General features: G+C 43.1%; 1 protein-coding gene across 3 annotated transcripts in view; it reads left to right on the top strand.

The window, feature by feature from the left end:
* The window catches only part of NECTIN1 (nectin cell adhesion molecule 1), a 238333-nt gene that overhangs the window by 84357 nt on the left and 128469 nt on the right, over nucleotides 1–25507 (top strand). For all 3 annotated transcript variants that reach the window (XM_075840091.1, XM_075840094.1, XM_075840093.1), the window contains exon 5: nucleotides 14789–14940. In XM_075840091.1, the coding sequence (XP_075696206.1) occupies nucleotides 14789–14940 (152 nt within the window). The remainder of the gene's footprint in view (nucleotides 1–14788; nucleotides 14941–25507) is intronic.

Genomic DNA, 25507 nt, shown 5'->3' with positions numbered 1-25507 from the left:
GTCAGCATAAGATCCTCTTAGTAATGCAAGCTTAACCCCTTCAGGACACAGCCGATTTTTTCAAATCTGACGTGTTACTTTATGTGGTAATAACTTTGGAAGTCTTTTGCCTATCCAAGCGATTCTGATATTGTTTTCTCGTGACATATTGTACTTTATGTTAGTGAAAAAGTTTGGTCGATAAATTCAGTATTTATTTCTGAAAAACACCAAAATTTTTAGAATTTTTTTCAAAAATTTAGCATTTTTTTAAATGTAAACGTATCTGCTTGTAAAACAAATAGTAATACCACACAAAATAGTTACTAGTTAACATCCCCCATATGTCTACTTTATGTTTGCATAATTTTTTGAATGTCCTTTTATTTTTCTAGGACATTACAAGGCTTAGAACTTTAGCAGCGATTTCTCATATTTTCAAGAAAATTTCAAAAGGCTATTTTTTCAGGGACCAGTTCAGTTCTGAAGTGTCTTTGAGGGCCTTATATATTAGAAAGTCCATATAAATCACATCATTTTGAAAACTGCACCCCTCAAAGTATTCGAATCAGCATTTATAAAGTGTTTTTACCCTTTAGGCATTTCACAGGAATTGAAGCAAAGTAGGGGTGAAATTTGCAAATTTAATTTTTTTTTGTACCACAGAAGATTTTACCTGAGAAATGCAACTCAATATTTTATTGCCCAGATTCTGCAGTTTTTTAAAATATCCCACATGTGGCCCTAGTGTCCTAATAGACTGAAACACAGGCCTTAGAATCAAAGGTGCACCTAGTGGATTTTGGGGCCTCCTTTTTTTTAGAATATATTTTAAGCACCATGTCAGGTTTAACCCCTTAAGGACGCAGCCTAGTTTGGGCCTTAAGGCTCAGAGCCCATTTTTCAAATCTGACATATTTCACTTTATGTGGTAATAACGTCGGAATGCTTAAACCTACCCAAGCGATTCTGAGATTGTTTTCTCGTGACACATTGGGCTTCATGTTCGTGGTAAAATTTGGTCGATATATTCAGTGTTTATTGGTGAAAAATTGCAAAATGTAGAGAAAATTTTGAAAAAATAGCATTTTTCAGAATTGAAATGCATCTGCTTGTAAAACAGACGGTTATACCACCCACAATAGTTACTAGTTCACATTTCCCATATGTCTACTTTAGATTGGCATCGTTTTTTGAACATTCTTTTATTTTTCTTGGACGTTACAAGGCTTAGAACATGAACAGCAATTTCTCATATTTTTAAGAAAATTTAAAAAGCCTTTTTTTTAAGGTACCTCTTGAGTTCTGAAGTGGCTTTGAGGGGCCTATGTATTAGAAACCCTGATAAAACACCCCATTTTAAAAACTAGACCCCTCAAAGTATTCAAAACAGCAATTATAAAGTTTTTTAACCCTTCAGGCATTTCACAAGAATTAAAGCAAAGTGGAGGTGAAATTTGCAAATTTCATTTTTCTTGCTGAATTTCAATTTTATTCATTTTTTTTTCTGTAACACAGAAGGTTTTACCAGAGAAACACTACTAAATATGTATTGTCCAGATTCTGCAGTTTTTAGAAATGTCCCACATGTGGCCCTACTGCGCTCATGGACTAAAACACAAGCCCTAGAAGCAAAGAAGCACCTAGTGCATTTTGAGTCCTTTTTTTTATTAGAATATATTTTAGGCAGCATGCCAGGTTTGAAGAGGTGTTGAGGTGTCAAAACAGTAGGAATCCCCCAATAGTGACCCCATTTTGGAAACTACACCCCTCAAGGAATTAATTTAGGGTTGTTGTTACCATTTTGACCGCACAGTTTTTTCACAGCACGTATTTGAATTGGGCTCTGAAATGAAAAAAATGTCATTTTTTACAATAAAATGTCATTTGTGATCAAAATTTCTTATTTTCACAGGGAACAAAATACCCCTTTTTGTTGCCCAATTTGTCCTTAGTGTGGCAATACCCCATTTGTGGTGATAAACTGCCGTTTGGGCCCATGGGAGGGCTCAGAAGGAAAGGAGCGCTATATGTTTGTTGGAGTCCAGATTTTGCTGGATTGGTTTTCGGGTGCCATGTCGCATTTGCAGAGCCTCAGAGGTATCAAAGCAATGGAAACCCACCAAAAGTGACCCCATTTTGGAAACTACACCCCTCAAGGAATTCATTTATGGTTGTTGTTAGCATTTTGACCACACTGTTTTTTCACAGCACCTATTTCAATTGGGCTGTGACATTAAAAAAATGACATTTTTTCCAATAAGATGTAATTTTTTACCAAAATTTCTTATTTTCACAGGGAACAAAATACTCAATTTTGTTTCCCAATTTCTCCTGAGTGCATCAATACCCCATTTGTGGCAATAAACTGCCGTTTGGGCCCATGGGAGGCCTCAGAAGGGAAGGAGCGCTGTGTGTTCTTTGGAGTGCAGATTTTGCTGGTTTGGTTTTCGGGTGCCATGTCGCATTTGCAGAGCCCCAGAGGTATCAAAGCAATGGAAACCCACCAGAAGTGACCCCATTTTGGAAACTACACCCCTCAAGGAATTCATTTATGGGTAATGTGACCATTTAGACTCCATAGTTTCTTCACAGAACTTATTTGAATTGGGCTGGGAATTAAAAAAATATATATTTTTTCCAATAATATGTCATTTTAGCTCAAAAATTCTTATTTTCACAAGAAATAAAATACCCCATTCTGTTGCGCAATTTGTTCTGAGTGCCGCAATACCCCATTTGTTGTGATAAACTGCCGTTTGGGCCCATGGGAGGGCTCAGAAGGAAAGGACCACCATTTGGCCTACTGGGGATTTTCTAGTGCAAAGTCATGTATGCAGAAGCCCCTGAGGTACCAGTACAGTTGAAACCCGCAAGAAGTGACCCCGTTTTAAAAACTACACCCTTAAGGCATTCATCTAGAGGTGTAGTGAGCATTTTGACCGGAGACATACAACCCATAAACTGTAATGTGGGTTCTCCCGGGTATGGCTATACCCTCAATGTGGCTGTTATCAGCTGTTTGGGCACACAGCAGGGCTCAGAAGGGAAACATAATGGGGGATAAGCTGTGCGGAGTACATCAGGGTAAGTAGAATTGGGGTAAATTATAAATCAAGGGATGTATGATAAATTTTAAAACACTTTCATACAGAGCTCTGGTTATTCTGGACACGTGTCACATTGATATATTGTGTCATCCATTATCGCCCTCTTATAGCAGACTTTGCACCTCTTTTGACTTTTTCCCTTCTTGCCAGTTTGGGGAACTTCTCCTGGAAAGTGTTGCCGCCCTGGTACGATGCGTGTGGGCTCGCTTCCAGAAGTACTGGGTGCCCCCCCTTCTTGGTCCCTAAAGATTAGGTTCTTGATTATCACCTCTTGAAATTCCAGGAAAGTTCCCGTCTGGCCTGCACATCGACGTAGCACGTACGCATTGTACAATGCCATCTGTATGATGTGCCCGGCTAGCTTCTTATACCACACTGCATGGCGCTGTAGGGCTTCAGGGCTTGATCTTACAAGTCCATCCCTCCCATGTACCTATTGTAGTCCAGGATGCAGTCTGCTTTGGGGGTGGCCTTTCCTTCATATATCCTAAACCTGTAGGTATACCCTGATACACTCTCGCACAGCTTATACATCTTCACGCCATACCTTGCCCTCTTACCCGGCAGGTACTCGCGGAATTGAACCCTCCCTTTAAAATGTACCAGGGACTCATCAATAGAAATACACGTCTCGGGGGTGAATGCTTGGGAAAACCGGGCACTGGAACGGTCTAATAGGGGTCTCCGTTTATCCAAACGGTCAAAACTGGGGTCATCTCGGGGTGGGCACGGCTCATTATCAGTATAATGTAAGAAATGAAGTATTGCCTCATTTATTTATTTTTTTAGGTTCCAGTTCAGGTCTGAAGTTGCTTTGAGGGGCCCATATATTAGAAACCCCTATCAAATACCCCATTTTAGAAACTAGACCCCTCAAAGTATTCACAACAGCATTTAGAAAGTTTATGAACCCTTTAGGTGTTTCACAAAAATTTAGAGCAAAGTAGAGGTGAAATTTACATTTTTTTTTTGTCAGAAAATCCTCTTTATACCATTTTTTTTATAACACAAAAGGATGTATCAGAGAAACGCAACTCAATACGTATTGCCCAGATTCTGGAATTTTGAGAAATATCCCACATGTGGCCCTCGTGCGGTAATGGACTGAAGCACCGGCCTCCGAAGCAAAGGAGCACCTAGTGGATTTTGAAGCCTCTTTTTTATTAGGCACCATGTCCGGTTTGAAGAGGTCTTGTGGTGCCAAAACATTGGGAACCCCCCAAAAGTGACCCCAATTTGGAAACTAGACCCCTTGAGGAATCCATTGTAGTTTTCTTGGGGTGCATGCGGCTTTTTGATCAGTTTTTATTCTATTTTTAGGTGGCGTGGTGACTAAAAAACAGCAATTGTCCGATTGTTTTTTTTTCTTTTTTTTTTTACAGCGTTCACCGTGCGCTATAAATGACATGTTCACTTTATTCTGCGGGGCGATACGATTACGTCGATACCAGATGTTTATATTTTTTTTTTTATGTCTTATGGCGTTTGCACAATAAAATACGTTTTGTAAACAATCACTCACTTTTTGTGTTACCTTATTCTAAGAGCCAGAACGTTTTTATTTTTCCATCAATAAAGCCGTGCGTGGACTTATTTTTTGCGTAACGAACTGTAGTTTCGATCAGTACCATTTTTAGGTACATGCGACTTTTTGGTCTCTTTTTATTCCATTTTTTGGGAGGTGAAGTGACCAAAGAATTGTGATTGTGGTTCGGTTTATTATTATTTTATTTTACGGCGTTCACCGTGCGGGATAAATAACGGAATAATTTTGTAGTTCAGGCCGTTACGGACGCGGCGATACCAATTATGTATAGTTTATTTGTTTGTTTATATATTTTTATTAATAATAAAGGACTGATAAGGGAAAAGGGGGGATTTTTACTTTTAATACTTTTAAATCTTTTATTTTCTTATTTTTACACATCTTTTTTTAACTTTTTTTTCACTTTATTACTTTGTCCCATTAGGGGACATGAGGGCAGGAGGCTCTGATCGCTATTCTAATACACTGCACTACATGCGTAGTGCAGTGTATTAGAACTGTCAGCTACTCACTGACAGCAAGCATAGTGGGTCCTGACGTTGTCAGGACCCACTAGGCTTCCGTCTATGGCATAGCCGGACGCCATTGTTTGGTGTCCGGTTGCCATAGTCACCATCGCCGGCCGCTGTCGCGTAGCAGGCCGGCGATGGCAGCTTAACCCCTAAAAAGCCGCGATCTCTATAGAACGCGGCTTTTAAGGGGTTAATCAGCGGGGACACAGCGATCGGTCCCCGCTGTAGGAGCTGTGACAGCTGCTGAACAAGACAGCAGCGTCACAGCTCCTGTATGTGTCGGGAGGACGGCCGAAACGGCCGTTACTCCCGTGACGTACTATTACGGCATGGAGCGCGAACGATACAGCTGCCATGACGTAATAGTACGTCAAGGAGCGGGAAGGGGTTAAAGAGATTTTGTGGTGCCAAAACAGTGGAAACACCCCAAAAGTTACCCCATTTTGGAAACTACACCTCTCAAGGAATTTATCTCGGGGTATAGTTCGCATTTTGACCCCACAGGTTTGTTGTTAAATATATTGGAATTAGTCTGTAAAAATGAAAATCGACTTTTTTTTCTGAAAAAACGTAGACATTTTTCATTCTTAGGGCATGGTCAGACGTGGCATATTTCTGCCGACACTGTCCGCATCAATGCTGCACATAATCTGCGTTGCAGATTCTGTTGCGGCTTTGCCTAAAATGTGCAGTAAATTGATGCGGATTAGCCGTTGCCTATTCAGGTGAAGTACATTGTGCTGTCTTAAAACATTTCATCTCAGTCCGGCTATAGACCTAGAAACACATAGGTCCAGCCAGAATGAAGAAATATCCTTTTCATCCTTTTCTTAAAACCAATACGCAACGCAACACACATAACATCTGCGGATTTCATTGCGGAATTTTGAATATCCATTGAAGTCAATGGAGAAATTCCGCAATGAGTCCGCAACAAGTCTGCTACACGTCCGCAACAGCCAGTGTATGCTGCGGACACCAAATTCCGCACCGCAGCCTATGGTCCGCAGCGGAGTTTTCCGCCACGTGTGCACGAACCTAACTAATAAGGTGTGGAAACCAATGGAGAAAATGTCCGCTGTGGATTTCCACAGCGGACTGGCCGCAGTGGAAATCCAGAGCAATTCCGCCACGTCTGGCCATGCCCTTACAAGAAATAAAGGAAAAAAAGAACCACAATATATGTAAAGCTATTTATTCCGATTACTGCAATACCCTATATGTGGTAATAAACTGCTAATCGGACCAATGTCAGCGCTCAGAAGGGAAGGAACGCCTTTTGGATTTTGGAGCACGGATTTTGCTAGAATGGTTTTCGGTGCCATGTCACGTTTGCAATGCCCTGGAGGTACCAAAACAGTAGAAAGCCCCCAAAAGTGACCCCATTTTGGAAACAACACCCCTCAAGGAATTTTTCATGGGGTATAGTGAGTATTCATAGCCCACAGGTCTTTTGCAGAATTTATTAGCATTAGGCCACTAAAATGAATATCACATTTTTTTTCCACTAAAATGTTGAATTTTCTAATTTTCACAAGGGATAAAGGAGAAAAACTACCCCAACATTTGTAAAGCAATTTCTCCCGAGTACGGAAATACCCCACATGTGGTCATACGTTTTTTTTCATTAGAAATTAATTAACCCTTTCAGGACTGATCCATTTTTTGCTTTCTTATTTTTGTTTTTCACTCCCCGCATTTCAAGAGCCGTAACTTTTTTTCTTTTTCCGTTAGTAGAGCAGTGTGAGGGCTTATTTCTTGCAGGAGGAATTGTAGTTTCTATTGACACCATTTAAAGTACCATAAAATGCACTGGTAAACTGAAAAAAAATTCTTAGCGGGCTGAAATTGAAAAAAACTGTGATCCCTCCAATTTTTGGGGGGTTTCGTTTTTACGGCTTTCGCCTGCGGCTCAATACAATTACGGTGATACCAATTTTATATCGTTTTTTAAATATATATTACTACTTTTAGAAAGAAAAATCTATTTGTTAAAATAAAAAAAATTGTTTCACCACATTCTGAGAGCCGTAACTTTTTTTTATTTTTCAGTCGATTGAGCGGTGTGAGGGCTTATTTTTTTGCATGATGAGCTGTAGTTTTTACTGGTACCATTTTTTGGTACATAAGAAGTGATCAAAAAGTAGTATTACATTTTTTTTTGCAGAGTTTAAAATTATTTATTTTATTTTTTACAGTTTTTACCATGCGAGTTAAATAATGGTATATTGTACTAGTTACGTACGTAGCGATACCAACTTTGTTTATTTTTTGACATTACAAAAATGGGAAAAGGTGTTTTTTGTTTTTTTTTGACTTTTAAAAAAAAAAATTCTCACTACTAATAACTTACATTTTTTTACACATTTTGTTAGTCCCCTTAGAGGACTTGAACCAGCGATCGTTGGATCGCTTGTACAATACACTGCAACACTAATGTATTGCAGTATATTGTTGTTTTTACAGTCTTCTATAACCGCACGATTGCTGTTCCTGTCCGTTAGTCCCGGGTGTCAGCTGTAATACACAGCTGACCACCGCAGCGTATGTAGCGGGCTCAGCACGTGAGCCCGCTCCATACATCAACGACCGCACCCTGACATGTTATTAAGTTATAGTGTGCAAACGGGTAATGCACAGTGGATGGTGCAAAGTGAATATTTCAATTTTACACTGATATGCCATTTTAGTGCATAATATGTTGTGCCCAGTTTGTGCCACTGAAAACAAATACCTCATAAAAAGTTAAGCGGGTTCTCCCGGGTATGGCGATGCCATATATGTGGACGCAAACTGCTGTTTGTGCACGCTGCAGGGATCAGAAGGAAGGGAGCGCCATGTTTCTTTTGGAGCGCAGATTTTGCTTGGTAGTAGTTGTTTGGAGTTTTGCTGGTATTTCAGTTTATAATGTGGGGGGCATGTGTAATCTGTACGGAGAACATCAGGGCATAATAAGAGGGTATAATAATGCTGTAAATAAATAATAATTCATAGATATGTGGCCGGTGTCGCATTGATAAATGGTGCCCGATCTTATCTGCTTTTGGAACAGTGCACATTTTGCATCGCCATATTCTGAGAGCCAGAACTTTTTTATTTTTTCTTCACCAGAGCCGTGTGAGGGCTTATTTGTTGGGGGACAATCTGTAGTTTTCATTGGGGTACATGCGATTTTTTTTGATCACTTTATATTCCATTTTTATGCAAGCCGGGTGACCAAAAACCAGCAATTCTGACAATGTTTTTTAGTTTATTTTTTTAACAGTGTTCACCTTGCGCTTAAATGACAATTTAACTTTATTCTGCGGGTCGGTACAATTATGGCAATACCATATGTATATAGATTTTTTCATGTTTTGCAACGTTTGCGCAATAACATCACTTTTTTATAAAATCATTTATTGTGTCAAGACTTGCAGCTTTGATCACTGCTGGAATACATTACACTATCTACGTAGTGTAATGTATTCTAACTGTCATTGTGATGTGATAGTCACTCTAAGGCCAGATTCACACGAGCGTGTGCGTTTTGCGCGCGCAAAAGGTCCATAACAGCTCTGTGTGTCAGCAGCATATGATGCGTGGCTGCGTGATTTTCGCGCAGCCGCCATCATTATGACACTCTGTATGTTTGGAAATGCATAGTTTTTTTCATGCATAGTTTTGACTACTATAGCGGGCATCATGCGCGGCACATGGAAGTGCGTCCGTGTGCCGTGCGCGGTTTTCACGCACCCATTGACTTCAATGGGTGCGTGATGCGCAAAATACGGGCAAATATAGGACATGTCGTGATGTTTTACGCAGCGGACACACACTGCGTAAAAATCATGGACTGTCTGAACGGCCCCATTGACTAACATAGGTCCGTGTGAGGTGCGTGAAAATCACGCGCGTTGCACGGACGTATTATACGTTCGTCTGAATAAGCCCTGACAGGAAGCTTATAAGGACCAGCCTACGGCTGCTCTTCCTAGGCTTCCATACATGGCAACCCGGAGGCCATTGTCATGTCTCCGGTTGCCATGACCAGCATCGGCCGCCCCCACAATCACTTTGTGGGGGCTGGCGATATGAGTCAAACCCCTTAAGGGCATGCCCAGACGTGGCGGAGTTCTGCATACACTGTCCGCATCAATGCCGCACAGAATCTGTGTTGCAGATTATGTTGCGGCTTTGCCTAAAATGGCCATTAGATTGATGTGGAATAGCCGTTGCGTATTGAGGGGAAAAGGGCTTCCCTTCTCTCTATCAGTGCAGGATAGAGAGAAGGGACAGCCCTTTCCCTAGTAAAAGTAAAAAGAATTTCATACTTACCCGGCCGTTGTCTTGGTGACGCGTCTCTCTTTCGCCATCCAGCCCGACCTCCCTGGATGATGCGGCAGTCCATGTGACCGCTGCAGCCTATGATTGGCTGTAGCCGTCACTTGGACTGAAACGTCATCCTGGGAGGCCGGACTGGAGGAAGAAGCAGGGAGTTCTCGGTAATTATGAACTTCTATTTTTTTTACAGGTTGATGTATATTGTGATCGGAAGTCACTGTCCAGGGTGCTGAAACAGTTACTGCCGATCTCTTAACTCTTTCAGCACCCTGGACAGTGACTATTTACTGACGTCGCCTAGCAACGCTCCCGTAATTATGGGTGCCCACACGTAGTCACCCGTAATTATGGGTGCACACACGTAGTCACCCGTAATTACGGGAGCCCCATTGACTTCCTCAGTCTGGCTGTAGACCTAAATATACATAGGTCCAGCCAGAATGAAGAAATGTCATGTTAGTAAAACCAATACGCTCCGCAGCACACATAACATCTGCGGACTTCATTGCGGAATTTTGACTCTCCATTGAAGTTAATGGAGAAATTCCGTAATGAGTCCGCAACAAGTCCGCTACACGTCCGCAACAACCATTGTATGCTGCGGACACCAAATTCCGCACCGCAGCCTATACTCCGCAGCGGAATTGTCCGCAACGTGTAAACGAACCCTACTAAAAAGCTGTGGAAGGCAATGGAGAAACGTGTACGCTGCGAATTTCCGCTGCAGACTGTCCGCAGCGGAATTCCAGAGCAATTCCACCACGTCTGGTCATGCCCTTAATGCGGCGTTCGCAATCGGTCGCCGCATTTATGGGGTTAATTGCCTAAATCAGTGGCGATGGTCCGCTGACCGGCAAGACTGGAGTGTCAGCTGTCGGGGACAGCTGACTTCCCGGTTCCCGGACACTGTCCATTAGGATAGTGTACATCGGGAACTGCTCCACAACTGTACGTCCTGGTGCGGGAAGCAACCACTCTCCAGGACGTACAGTTGCGGCATAGCGCGGTAAGAGGTTAAAGGTGATGTAAATCTTATGGTACATTGTTTTATTAAAAAGTTCTGTCATTTTAACCCCTTAAGAACACAGACAATTTTGGCCTTGAGGACAGAACAATTTTTTTTATATTTCCCTTTTTGCATCCCAGCTTTTTTTTTCAACGCAGCTGTATGAGACTTTGTTTATTGCAGGATGATTTGTACTTTATATAGGTGCCATTTTTTTGTACAAATACATTATCGTTTAATTTATAGAATTTTTTTATTTTGGCAAAAAGGCAGAAAAAAAAGCAGTTCCGCTGAAGTTTTCATTTTTTTTCTACACCATACACCGTTTATCATGAATAATGTTATGCATTTCTTGTACAGGTTGTTGCGATCGTGGCGATACCAAATATGTCTATATTATTTCATGTTTTTGGACTTATTTTTTGAATAATGTGCATTTCTGGGTATATTTTTACTGCTTTTTTAATTTAACATTACTTTTTTTTAATTAATTTTACTTTTTTTTTAAATCTCATAGAGGGATTTTTATTTATTAACTTTAATGTACTGCCATATATCTATATGCCAGTACATTAGTCTGTGTACTGCTTGTACACAGGCAGTTATTAGGAAATACTGAGGTAGAATATGCCCTAACAACAGGAAATATGGTCAGACAGCCCTGAGGTCCTTCAATGGACCCTGGGCTGTCTGGCCATACAAGGTATGGGCCTCGATCGCGTCACAGGGAATTCCTGTGATGCGATCAAAGGGGGAGGTTGATCTACTCTTCTCCGTTGGAGCGTGGCTGCGGCTGTGTATTACACCCGTTGCCTGGCTCCTGATCATGCCGGCACACTGTGTGTCAGGCCCCATGCACACGACCGTGCCCGTAATCACAGTACGTGATTACGGGCACGGACGGCCGCAGAAAGCCACCAGCATTTGCGGTGCGAGCTCCCCTATTAAGGATGGGAGCACAGTCCATAAAAAGCAAAAATAGGGCATGTCTTAACTTTTGCAGAGCCTTTCTACGGCACAGACACCTTCCCGTAAACATACGGGAAGGTGTCTGTTGACAATAGAAATGAATGGGACTGTAATTACGGTCACGGTCGTGTGCATGGGGCCTCACACAGGACGAGAATGCTCGTCCTAATGCGGCAAGCACCCACCACTCAGGACATGTATTCTCGTCCTATGTCGGCAGCCAGTTAAACAACTTTGTAACTGTTTTTTATTTAAAAAATGTTTTTACTTTTTGAGATATAGCTTCTATGCATCCTGGATACATAGAAGCTGGTCAGCGGGACTGACGGCTTAGGTGACAGCGGGGTCCACCTGTTATCGATCATACCTAAGTCAGAGACACGAAGGACCAGCTGTCACCGAAGCCATCAGTCCCGCTGACCTTACTATTTCATGTTTAATCACAAGATACAGCTTCTATGTATACATAGAACTTATATCTCAAAAAGTATTTTTTTTTTTTTTTTTTTAAGGAAAAACAATTATAAAGTTGTTTAAAATAACAATACATTGTTTTATTTTTTCTAAAAGTGTTCAAAGGTTTACATAGCCTATAAATACACTTAACAAGTTGTGCACCTACTGTATATCAATTGGACATGATTGTTTGCAGCCTTTTGATATAAACAAAAAATAATAATTCACTGACCACAACAGAGATCTTTGAAATTGGAAGGAATTGAAAAACAAAGGACATAAAAAAGTTGCATAACTTTAAGCATTGTACAATAAAAAGTGTATCTCCAATCTTAAACTATGTACATGGACGCTGGACATGATATATGTCCAGCCAAAGGACACAGTTGGTCCTTTATCCTATTTCTAGGTTAACCATTCGACACTGTAAGCCCCTCCTACGAAGCAAGCAAAGACTTCCATTCCAAACTCTTAAAATATCACGTAATTTAACACGCTGAGTGAACGCTTTAGGGAAACAAAAATGTGAATCTGGCCTAATGCCTATAGCAATTAAAGAGGTACTGGCACATCTCCTGTCTATTTTAGTAAATATTTGTACTCCCTATGCAATAACAATTCTGTATCATCTTTTCTTAAAACTCTATATTGTGCCATTTCTCTGTTATTCCTTCTAGAAAATTATGATGAAAGTGACAAATGGGTGTTACAGTTCCACTTGTTAAATGGGCGTGTCCCTATACCATCTTACTCTGCCAGCACTGATTGGACAGTGTCAGTCTGTGTAGGGACACACCCCCAATTAGTTACACCCAGTTGACAATTTATTCATAAATTTCTAGTAGGAATAACAGAGGAACAGTACAACGTAGATGTTTAAGAAAAGATGCTCCAGAATAGTTTTTTCTTGGGCAGTCTAGTAAAATACACCTCAGGAGAGGTGATAGGGCCTCTTTAAATCAAACAACTGTGTCTAGTTAGTCAAAGCCTAATCTGAGCTATGGATTTTGTACATTTTGGGGCAGTTTCCATTTGCCAGCATTACATTACAGCAGACCACGTTGACAAGAGGGTTCAACCAGCTTTACCAATTATCAACCCTAGAAATCAATAAGAGATTATGACAAATGTTGTTACCCACATCAATTTCAACAAATGTCACAGCCTAGACCCATAATGTTTTGCAGTATTCATGATACAATCAAAATCTATTTACACTGTCACCAATATTGAAACAGTGTTTGTCATACATACTCGACGAGTGTCGCTTGTTTTCAGTATTTGGTGTTTACAGAATAAAATATTGAGGTTGAATTGGAAACTTTTTTGACAATAAATAAATGTTGAGTACAAACAATTTGGACAGTCAGTGAAAATGACTACATGACCGAGCATCTGCAGTAATAAGGAGCAATAAAAATCATCTCTCTGTGATGTGTCAGAAGATAATGAGAAGCTCCTCCGCTCTGCTGATTATACTTGAAGGCAAAGGGGGAAATTTGATTTCCGCTCCACCTGTCATGTTTATTATTGGAATCACTCCTACTTGTACACGGAGTAATTCTGATAATACTATTATAGTATATTAGTGAAAACGCTCCTAATGCTATTCCCTAATATAACATTCTGCCTAAAACCAGATTTTTATTTTAAAATGACATTTTCCTTTGAACTGCAACCCAGCCTCATGAATTGATCTTTACAAACAAAGGCATCGTCGATCCCCTTGGATAGATAAGAGATGTACACAAAGGTGAGAAAGCCCCATAGCAAGGATTAAAATGGGGCTTCCTTCTGGTGCTGGATTAGGCTGGGTTCACACGACCTATTTTCAGACGTAAACGAGGCGTATTACGCCACGTTTTACGTCTGAAAATAGGGCTACAATACGTCGGCAAACATCTGCCCATTCATTTGAATGGGTTTGCCGACGTACTGTGCAGACAACCTGTCATTTACGCGTCGTCGTTTGACAGCTGTCAAACGACGACGCGTAAAAATACAGCCTCGTCAAAAGAAGTGCAGGACACCTCTTTCAGACGTAATTTAGCCGTACTTCATTGAACTCAATGAAGAGCAGCTCAAAATTTACGGCTGTCAGAGAAGCCTCGCAAAATGCGAGGAGGAGGAATTACGGCTGAAACGAGGCAGCTGTTTTCTCCTGAAAACAGTCTGTCATTTAAGATGTAAAAGTATCTCATCGTGTGCACATACCCTAACACTACCATACCCCTAACCATCTAGGACAGAAGGACTTGAAGTTTGATTTTCCCCATTGCCTTTCCATAATCATCCTTCCAGGTACCCTACAGCTGCAACATGGGTTGCCTTTGTGGTATATAAGTAATTGAGCATGCACAACAAGATTTTCCTTTTATAACCATAATTGACAATAAAACAATGAATCTATAATATTAATTTCAGACCATTGTTTAATATCATAGAGGACCCATTAGCTGTCTGATGTCTGTTTTGATCAATATTGAAGTCCCCGTAAAATAACAATGCTGGAGCATCTTTTCTTTGAAGTCAGCATTGTGCCATTCCAAATGGACATGTGGGCGTTACCATTCTTGGCAATGACACTGTCCAACCAGTGCTGACTAGAGTAGAGACACGCCCATTGACAAGTAGAATGAAGACCATCAGCTGTCAATTTATTCATGCAATTCAAGGAGGAATAACAGAGGAATGTCACAATGCAAAGTTTTAAGAAACGGTTCTCCAGCATTGTTATATTATGGGGAATACAAGCATTTTTTTAAAACAGACATGTTAGGAGAGCTGACAGGTCCCCTTTAAATAATATCTAATATTAGAAAAACAATAAATAATACTTTTTCAAACCATTTTTGTAAGCTCTTTTGACGTTTCATTCTTTATGTAGGGCTAATGGGACGCTTCCGGACAGCGCAGACGTGAAAAATAACACAGTATTTTTCCGGGGACCAGTAACTTACAGTATTTCCGGAACATATATTTGTGAGGCCACAAATTCGATTGGAAGCCAAACCGGTCAAGTGGAGGTTAATGTCACAGGTAATGAATGGGAGAGTCTTTATATTATGCTGAGAATTCTGGTGACTTACATTTAGCAGAACTGGATAGAAATTTCAAAGGGGTTTGTGGTGACTGTGTAATAGTTAAATACTTTCTAGTAAAGTACGGCAACATACGCTTATATTACTGTCACACTGGCCAGTAAAATCACTTTTGGACACCTGGTAAATGTTTGCAAAAAGATATTCGCTTTCTTGTTAAAGAACATAATGAATGCGGATGGGGTAACTCCTGACTGTTTTATCACCAAAGGCAAAGCTGCAGAAATAAGCCTATTTAATAATGGTCACAACATAGTTTTATAATGATATTTCTCTGAGATTACATTTTAATGAATGTAAGAAGTGATGAAAAAGTCCTAATAATAGTGTTTATTCATAAAAAATAATGAGTGAATATTCCTTTTCTGCCTGTGGTGTCAGGAATCCCCGGGATAGCAGACTTATTATAGCTGCTGCATATGCATAAGGTATTAGTTGATATACGTACAGTCTTTGAATTATTCTTTTATGTAAATTAGTAGTCTAAACATTGTTGGCTACACTGTCTTGTGAGAAAGCAAGCAAAATATTTTTTATTTTGTATCTTCAATGCCTTTAATTTCTGCAAACACAGAAATGCAAGGAAGACACAAATTGTCCCCCTTGTATAACTTTTCTTACACAAGGAGTTTGTGGCAGCATGCATTGAAAAAAAAGGCTTGTGTTTTCCGATCTTACAAGAGGGAACTGATTGTTTCACTTCTGTGTGCCTATACTAGTATCAGGCTTTCTCTTACACTTCTGATGGCAATGCACAATCTGTTATCAAACTCCCAGGAGGACCTGAATTGACCCTTACAATGAAGAGGTTATTGGCAAATCCATTAATCTGGCAGTATAATTTAGTCTTTGGGTTTAATGCAGGTACTCTAGTTTATTCCCAATGGATGGAGTATAACGGCTACTACATAAGTAAATGCCAGTCCGCGCAGTGTTGACCAGTAACTGCCTTGCCACTCTCAGGTTCTTAGAACATTAGTCTCTGTTTTGCAGAAATCGGCTGCATGTTTTAAGCTGGTACCTATGAGAAGAAGCGTAGTACAATTTTTGTCACCGTTTTTCGTGTGCACTTTATCAACTAATGTGCTGCCCACATGTCCATACCAATCAGGCTGCTGAATTAAAGAATAGAAAAGGCTTACTGTATTCATCCAGGGTGGGAACAGAAGTCTTTTCAGAAAATAAAGAGGATTGCTGGTATACAGAACAGTACCCCACCCAGCTCAGAAAATACCTGCAAGCCTGCACATGTCTCAAACAAACATCTCTGTGATAGGAATTGCAGGATGAAGCATGCTGCCAATGGCAGAATCAACACCTTGCAGGGGATATTTCACTATTTCTCCTGTTCTCCCCCTCCCCCGTACACATTCCTCTCTACTGTACATACTTAGTACAAAAATAACACAATGCTGCATTTATGAACAAAATCTAATCACTGAGGATGACCAATTATATATATATATATATATATATAGGCTTGAGAAAGGCTCCAGTGGACGGAGCTGAAACGTTACACGGGCAATAAAGTACCCACTTTTTTCACCTAAACTTTTGGAGTTGCTGCTCATTTTTTGATTCCTATTATATATATAATATTCAGATGCTATATAAAAATGTATTCTGCAATATTTAAATGTTTGTACATCTGGCAGGACTATCATAATCTCAGCATCCTGAATGTGTTTGGGTTCTGATCACATCCTCAAATACTCTATTATTAATGAGTAGTATACTGCATATTGGCAGAAAGAACAGGAAACAACCAAAATATCCGCTCCTGCTAACCAACACCAAACAGTTCAAAGCTTGCCTGCATGTGAAGGCACCCGCTGATAAACAGACAGAGCCATGGCTTCAGATTCTCATATATTGCTGATTTTTTTTCTGGGGAGAGATATTCAGTACTACCTGGATACAGCTAGTTGAGCCTTTACTTGTATATTACAGAATACAATGTATATATCAATTCTCTAATATGTGAGCACAATCCCTTCCATATTGAACAAGCAGGGAAATCCCAAGATCTTAAACCCATGTTAATGATGAGTAAATTTGGCTGTCGTTAGAAGACACATCCAGTCTATAGGTGACCATTGACATAAGATAACCTATCGTGATTCATGAAAGACACTTCTGGTTGTAAAGGATCTGCCAGGCACTGCTTCGGGGTTAACTCCCAGAATTAATCAGTCAACACCTGAGTGTACATCCCTGAGACAGACACCAGCTTCCTCCACTCAGGCTGGCAGGCTTAGGAGTGGGAGAGCCTATCGCAACCTGGCCAGACTCAGCTAGCTCCCGCCCTCGGTCTATTTAAGCCTGCTCTTCCTGTCCATCTGTGCTTGTGAATTCTTTCCTTGAGGTTTCCTGGCCCAGCTACAGCTCCTGCTACTTTTTGATCCTGCTCCATACAGACCCCGGCTTACCGACTACTCTTCTGCTTTTCGCTTTGTACCTCGCACTCTCCTGGCTTGACTCGGCTCGTTCACTACTCTGTTGCTCACGGTGTTTCCGCGAGCAACTGCCCATTTCCCTTGCTTGTATTCCCTTGTTTGTTTGTCGTGTTTGTCATGCACTTACTGAGCGCAGGGACCGCCGCCCAGTTGTACCCCGTCGCCTAGGGCGGGTCGTTGCAAGTAGGCAGGGACAGAGTGGCGGGTAGATTAGGGCTCACTTGTCCGTTTCCCTACCCCCCCCACCATTATAAATTCACAAGCCGTATACCTAGTCTACCCTGGTCCCTGACACCATTATGGAACCCCGTGAAACCCTGGCTCAGCAAATGCAGGGTCTCTCCCTACAGGTCCAGGCCCTGGCTCAGAGGGTCAACCAGCCTGATGCTACCTTGGTAGTTCCCCTCACCGCACCCCTTGAACCCCACCTCAAGTTGCCCGACCGGTTCTCAGGTGACCGGAGGGCTTTTCTCTCCTTTCGGGAGAGTTGTAGGCTTTACTTTCGCTTAAAGCCTCACTCCTCAGGTTCTGAGAGCCAGCGGGTGGGTATAATTATGTCCCGGCTCCAGGAAGGGCCCCAAGAGTGGGCCTTCTCCTTGGCTCCTGGCGCCCCTGAACTTTCCTCCGTTGATTGTTTCTTTTCTGCCCTCGGACTTATTTATGACGAGACTGACAGAACTGCCTTTGCCGAGAGTCAGCTGGTGACCTTACGTCAGGGTAAGAGACCTGTTGAGGAGTATTGCTCTGACTTTAGGAAGTGGTGCGTAGCTTCTCGGTGGAATGACCCTGCCTTAAGGTGCCAGTTTAGGTTGGGTCTGTCGAATGCCCTGAAAGACCTGCTAGTTAGTTATCCCTCTTCTGACTCCTTAGACCAGGTTATGGCTTTAGTGGTACGACTTGACCGACGTCTCAGGGAACGACAACGTGAACGTTTATGTGTTTTTTCCTCCGACTCCCCCATGATGCCTCCCGAAGTCCCGTTGCTTCGTTTCTCCCCTAAAGACTCAGAAATACCTATGCAACTCGGGGCCTCCGTGTCCCCTCAACAACGTAGAGAATTCCGCAGGAAGAATGGTCTCTGCTTCTACTGTGGGGATGTCAAGCATCAAGTAAACAACTGTCCCAAGCGTAAGAATGCTGTCAGAGAGCTCCCGCGTCTAAGTGATCATCGGGGAGGTCACTTGGGCGCACAGGTATTTCCCGTAAATATGAAACGTACTAAGATATTGCTTCCCTTTCAGGTCTCTTTTGGTGGTAGGTCTGCTACCGGCAGTGCCTTCGTGGATTCAGGGTCCTCTACTAATATCATGTCTGTGGAATTTGCTATGTCTCTCGCTATGCCTCTGATTGATTTGCCTAAACCTGTTCCGGTAGTGGGTATCGACTCCACTCCTCTTGCTAATGGTTATTTTACACAGCATACCCCTGTTTTTGAACTCCTTGTTGGCTCCATGCATTTGGAGCAATGCTCTGTACTATTGATGCAGGGATTATCGTACGATTTGGTTCTAGGTCTTCCCTGGTTGCAGTTGCATAATCCTACGTTTGACTGGAATACTGGGGAGCTAACCAAATGGGGTAATGAATGTTGTACGTCATGTTTTTCTGTTAATTCTATTTCTCCCCCTAAGGAGGTGAATACGCTACCCGAGTTTGTTCAGGACTTCGCTGATGTTTTCTCTAAAGAGGCCTCCGAAGTATTACCGCCTCATAGAGAATACGATTGCGCTATCGAATTGGTACCAGGAGCTAAGCTTCCTAAGGGTAGGATATTTAACCTTTCTTGTCCCGAACGTGAAGCCATGAGGGAGTATATCCAGGAATCCCTGGCCAAGGGTTACATTCGTCCCTCTTCTTCTCCGGTAGGTGCTGGCTTCTTCTTCGTAGGGAAGAAGGATGGGGGTCTTAGGCCATGCATTGACTACCGTGGCCTGAATAAGGTCACGGTAAGGAACCAGTATCCCCTTCCTTTGATTCCTGATCTCTTTAATCAGGTTCAGGGGGCCCAATGGTTCTCTAAATTGGACCTACGGGGGGCGTATAACCTTATTCGCATCAAAGAGGGGGATGAGTGGAAGACTGCGTTTAACACGCCCGAAGGCCATTTCGAATACCTCGTCATGCCCTTTGGGTTGTGCAATGCCCCTGCGGTCTTCCAGAACTTCATAAATGAGATTTTGAGAAATTACCTGGGGATATTTCTTGTAGTGTACCTTGATGACATATTGGTGTTTTCCAGGGACTGGTCCTCCCACATAGAGCATGTCAGGAAAGTGCTCCAGGTCCTTCGAGAAAACAAACTGTTTGCCAAAATCGAAAAATGTGTATTTGGGGTACAGGAGATACCATTTTTAGGTCAAATCCTCACTCCTCATGATTTCCGCATGGACCCTGCCAAGGTTCAGGCTGTGGCTGAATGGGTCCAACCTGCCTCCCTGAAAGCGCTACAGTGTTTTTTGGGGTTCGCTAACTATTACAGGAGATTTATTGCTAACTTCTCGGTCGTCGCTAAGCCTCTTACGGACCTCACTCGCAAGGGTGCTGATGTCCTCCATTGGCCCCCTGAGGCCGTCCAGGCTTTTGAGACCCTCAAGAAGTGCTTTATCTCGGCCCCCGTGCTGGTTCAGCCCAACCAAAGGGAGCCATTTATTGTGGAGGTTGACGCGTCCGAGGTGGGAGTGGGGGCCGTCTTGTCCCAGGGTACCAGCTCCCTCACCCATCTCCGCCCCTGTGCTTACTTTTCTAGGAAGTTTTCGCCCACGGAGTGTAACTATGATATTGGCAACCGCGAACTTTTAGCCATTAAATGGGCATTTGAAGAGTGGCGCCACTTCCTGGAGGGGGCTAGGCACCAGGTAACGGTCCTTACCGACCACAAGAATCTGGTTTTCCTAGAATCTGCCCGGAGGCTAAACCCGAGACAAGCTCGATGGGCGTTGTTTTTTACCAGATTCAATTTTTTGGTTACCTATAGGGCCGGGTCTAAAAATATTAAGGCGGATGCACTGTCGCGTAGCTTCATGGCCAGCCCTCCTTCGGAGGAAGATCCTGTTTGTATTTTGCCTCCAGGTATAGTCATTTCCTCTATCGAGTCCGATTTAGTCTCTGAAATTGCTGCTGATCAAGGTTCAGCTCCTGGGAACCTTCCTGAGAACAAGCTGTTTGTTCCCCTGCAATTCCGGCTAAGGGTACTTAGGGAAAATCACGACTCCGCACTATCTGGCCATCCAGGCATCCTGGGTACCAAACACCTCATTACCAGAAATTATTGGTGGCCTGGTTTGCCTAAAGACGTTAAGGCCTACGTCGCCGCCTGTGAGGTTTGTGCCAGGTCCAAGACTCCCAGGTCCCGACCAGCGGGCTTACTGCGTTCGTTGCCCATTCCCCAGAGACCTTGGACACATATCTCCATGGATTTTATCACCGATTTGCCTCCATCCCAAGGCAAGTCGGTGGTGTGGGTGGTGGTAGACCGCTTCAGTAAAATGTGCCACTTTGTGCCCCTCAAGAAACTAACCAACGCCAAGACGTTGGCTACCTTGTTTATCAAACACATCCTGCGTCTCCATGGGGTCCCCGTCAATATTGTTTCTGACAGAGGGGTACAATTTGTTTCATTGTTTTGGAGAGCCTTCTGTAATAAGTTGGGGATTGATCTGTCCTTCTCCTCTGCTTTCCATCCCGAAACCAATGGCCAAACGGAGAGGACTAATCAGTCTCTAGAACAATACTTAAGATGTTTTGTCTCTGACTGTCAATTTGATTGGGTTTCTTTCATTCCCCTCGCCGAATTTTCCCTTAATAACCGGGTCAGTAACTCGTCAGGGGTCTCTCCCTTTTTCTGTAATTTTGGGTTTAATCCACGGTTCTCCTCCGTTTCACCTGGTTGTTCCAACAATCCCGAGGTGGAGGTCGTTCATCGGGATCTGTGCACAGTCTGGGCCCAGGTTCAGAAGAACCTAGAGGCGTCCCAGAGCATACAGAAGGCTCAGGCCGATAGAAGACGTTCTGCTAACCCCCTGTTTGTGGTCGGGGATCTGGTGTGGTTGTCATCCAGGAACTTGCGTCTCAAGGTTCCGTCCAAAAAGTTTGCTCCCCGGTTTATTGGGCCGTATAAGGTCATTGAGGTCCTCAGTCCTGTCTCTTTCCGGCTGGAGTTACCCCCGTCTTTTCGTATACACAACGTGTTTCATGCCTCCCTCCTGAAACGCTGCTCCCCGTCCTTGGCCCCCTCGAGGAAACCTCCTGTTCCCGTCCTCACCCCTGAGGGGGTGGAATATGAGGTGGCCAGGATCGTGGACAGCAAGATGGTCCAAGGCTCCCTCCAGTACCTGGTCCATTGGAGAGGATACGGGCCCGAGGAGAGGACTTGGGTACCCGCCCGGGATGTTCACGCTGGGGTATTGGTCAGGAGGTTCCACCTGCGTTTCCCCAGTAAGCCAGGTCCACTTAGAAAGGGTCCGGTGGCCCCTCATAAAAGGGGGGGTACTGTAAAGGATCTGCCAGGCACTGCTTCGGGGTTAACTCCCAGAATTAATCAGTCAACACCTGAGTGTACATCCCTGAGACAGACACCAGCTTCCTCCACTCAGGCTGGCAGGCTTAGGAGTGGGAGAGCCTATCGCAACCTGGCCAGACTCAGCTAGCTCCCGCCCTCGGTCTATTTAAGCCTGCTCTTCCTGTCCATCTGTGCTTGTGAATTCTTTCCTTGAGGTTTCCTGGCCCAGCTACAGCTCCTGCTACTTTTTGATCCTGCTCCATACAGACCCCGGCTTACCGACTACTCTTCTGCTTTTCGCTTTGTACCTCGCACTCTCCTGGCTTGACTCGGCTCGTTCACTACTCTGTTGCTCACGGTGTTTCCGCGAGCAACTGCCCATTTCCCTTGCTTGTATTCCCTTGTTTGTTTGTCGTGTTTGTCATGCACTTACTGAGCGCAGGGACCGCCGCCCAGTTGTACCCCGTCGCCTAGGGCGGGTCGTTGCAAGTAGGCAGGGACAGAGTGGCGGGTAGATTAGGGCTCACTTGTCCGTTTCCCTACCCCCCCCACCATTATACTGGTGCTGTTCAGGATGAAATGCAACCTGCTCAGTTCTTCTTTTCTCCAATATCAAATGTTGTGGGACCATCAGCCTCCATATAGCCTTTATAGGCTTCATAGACATGAAATTGTTAGTTAATCCCACAGAAATCAGCGCGATCTGCTGACAAAAATCTCATGTATATGGTCAGCTTCGTGGTCAAATTTAGGAAGAGTTTTCCTAGTACCTTGAAATCCCCCTCTGAGAAGTTAAGGAGAAAACCATATAATTATATTGCGTTGAGGCCCTTTTACATGGGCCAATTATCGGGCAATTGAGCGTTCATGTGAGTGGTCGTTTCCGATCATTGCCCTGTGTAAATAGTGCAACGATCAGCCGATGACTGAGCAAATGCTCGTTTGTTGGCTGATCTGCTAGTTTATGCAGCAGTGAATATTATCGTTGTTGGCAGCACATCTCCCTGACGTGTTGCCGATATTATAGAAATGTATGGGGATGAGCAATCGTAGTAAAGATTGCGCGTCTCGATACATAACCAAGCATTGCTACTTGTGAAAGGAGCAAACAAATGCCGATCAACGAGCTGTCTCGTTGATTGGCGCTTGTTTTCACAGCCCATATCTGGCCGTGTAATAGGACCTTTAGCCCCTAAGCCAAGAACAGATAATGGATATCAATATTAACCCCTTCATCACCCTAGACCACCAGAGATACTAGATGTTAATTATTAATCCAGTGCAGGAATAAACACCAGGAATATTACAGGAATGCTATGACTAACCCCTAAACCACCCTATGCAAAAAATGTGTTATATAATGTATGACGAAAGTAAGATTGGGGGTGGAGCGGGAAAGAAGGAATTTTGGAGTTTCTGACATGGGCAACAACACATTTGGAAATCGCCCTTAAAAATCATCCTGTTTTGTCATGTTTTACCTGCAAACGCCGATGCTGCTGCAGAATCATCTGTAGCCTCTGGTGCCGATGTGGCCGACACGATGCAGGACCTGTGAGTGACGTCACAGATCTGCACTGTCAGAAGCTGGGCGTTCTGAAGAGAAGTGGATGATACTTCTCTTCAGAGCGCCCAGCTAGTAAAAGTATTAAAAACGCCCCGATGTACGCACATAATACACGCCCACTTGGACTTTTACTTTAAACACACCCACTTGGACTTTTGCAAGCCTCATTTGCATAACTACAAAAATGGTCATAACTTGGCCAAAAATGCTCGTTTTTAAAAAATAAAAAACGTTACTGTAATCTACATTGCAGCGCCTATCTGCTGCAATAGCAGATAGGGGTTGCAAAATCTGGTGCCAGAGCCTCTTTAACATACTTCTTGGTTTAGTATCATATGCAGCTTAGAAAGTTCAGGAGAGTAAGAGTCTATATAGTTTATCCTTATTACATATATAGCTCATGTAATATGTCATATGACAAATGCATCTTTTTGGGGTCTGTCAATAGGTCCCTTAAAATTAGGCTACCTTGATAACACCCCAGTAAATGTGATCTTTCACAGCCACTAGATACAAGCCTGTAATTCCATGGGTAAGGGAGGGACTGCGATGAAATATATGCAGATGGCATTTCTCAATAAACCCTCTCAGGCAGTCAAAAGCTCCAGTAAGGCTCATGTAACATCTTGCTTCAATTGAGCTAAAAGAGGCTCTGTCACCAGATTATAAATTCCCTATCTCCTACATAATCTGATCGGCGCTGTAATGTAGATAACAGCAGTGGTTTTTATTTTGAAAAACAATCATTTTTGAGCAAGTTATGAGCAATTTTAGATTTAGTTTCTTAAAGAGCAACTGTAATGATGGGGGTAGGGAAACGGACAAGTGAGCCCTAATCTACCCGCCACTCTGTCCCTGCCTACTTGCAACGACCCGCCCTAGGCGACGGGGTACAACTGGGCGGCGGTCCCTACGCTCAGTAAGTGCACGAGACAAACAGACAAGGGTACACAAAGCTAAGGGAAATGGGGCAGTTGCCCACGGCAACACCGTGAGCAACAAGAGTGGTGAACGAGCCGAGTCAAACCAGGAGTGAACGAGGTACCAAACGCAGAGCAGGAGAGTAGTCAGTAAGCCAGGGTCAGTATGGAGCAGGATCAAATAGTTAGAAGCTGTAGCTGGGCCAGGAAACCACACGAGAAGAATCACAAGCAAAGGAGGAACAGGAAAGGCAGGTATAAATAGACAGAGGGCGGGAGCTAGCTCCATCTGGCCAGGCTGCGATAGGCTCTCGCGCTCCTAAGCCTGCCATCCTGAGTGGTGGAAGACTGAGTCAGTCCCAGAGACACAGACTCAGGTGCAGACTGATTACCTATGGGCGTATACACAGAAGTTGTGCCTGGCAGATCCTTTACACCAACTGGGCGTGTTTTTACTTTTGACCAAGTGGGTGTTGTAAAGAAGTGTATGAGGCTGACCAATCAGTGACCAATCAGTGTCATACACTTCTCATTATTCCAGCCCAGCATGATCCACAGCACAGTGTGATTGTGCAGTGAAAGAAGCTTGGCTGGAACAATGAGAAGTGTATGAGGCTGATTGGTCACTGATTGGTCAGCCTCATATACTTATTTACAACACCCACTTGGTCAAAAGTAAAAACACGCCCAGTTGGTCTTAAAGAAACTAAATCTAAAATTGCTCATAACTTGCTCAAAAATGATTGTTTTTCAAAATAAAAACCACTGTTATCTACATTACAGCACCGATCAGATTATGTAGGAGATAGGGCACTTATAATCTGGTGACAGAGCCTCTTTAAGGGGCAGGAAGTATCTATATTTGAACCATTTATACATTTCTGATAGGCTTTTATGAGGGCTCTGTGAGTGTTAAGCAGGCTATTGGCATTTATTTATTTCAGTTATTTATATAGCGCCAACATATTACACAGCGCTGTACAGAGGTCCTCTTTTACTGTCCCCATTGGGGCTCACAATCTAAAATAATTTTGTACCTCAAAGGGGTTTTCCCATGAGGGACA

This window comes from Rhinoderma darwinii, chromosome 10 (genome assembly GCF_050947455.1).
Source record: "Rhinoderma darwinii isolate aRhiDar2 chromosome 10, aRhiDar2.hap1, whole genome shotgun sequence".
Taxonomy (NCBI): domain Eukaryota; kingdom Metazoa; phylum Chordata; class Amphibia; order Anura; family Rhinodermatidae; genus Rhinoderma; species Rhinoderma darwinii.
This window is presented reverse-complemented; position numbering and strand designations above follow the sequence as displayed.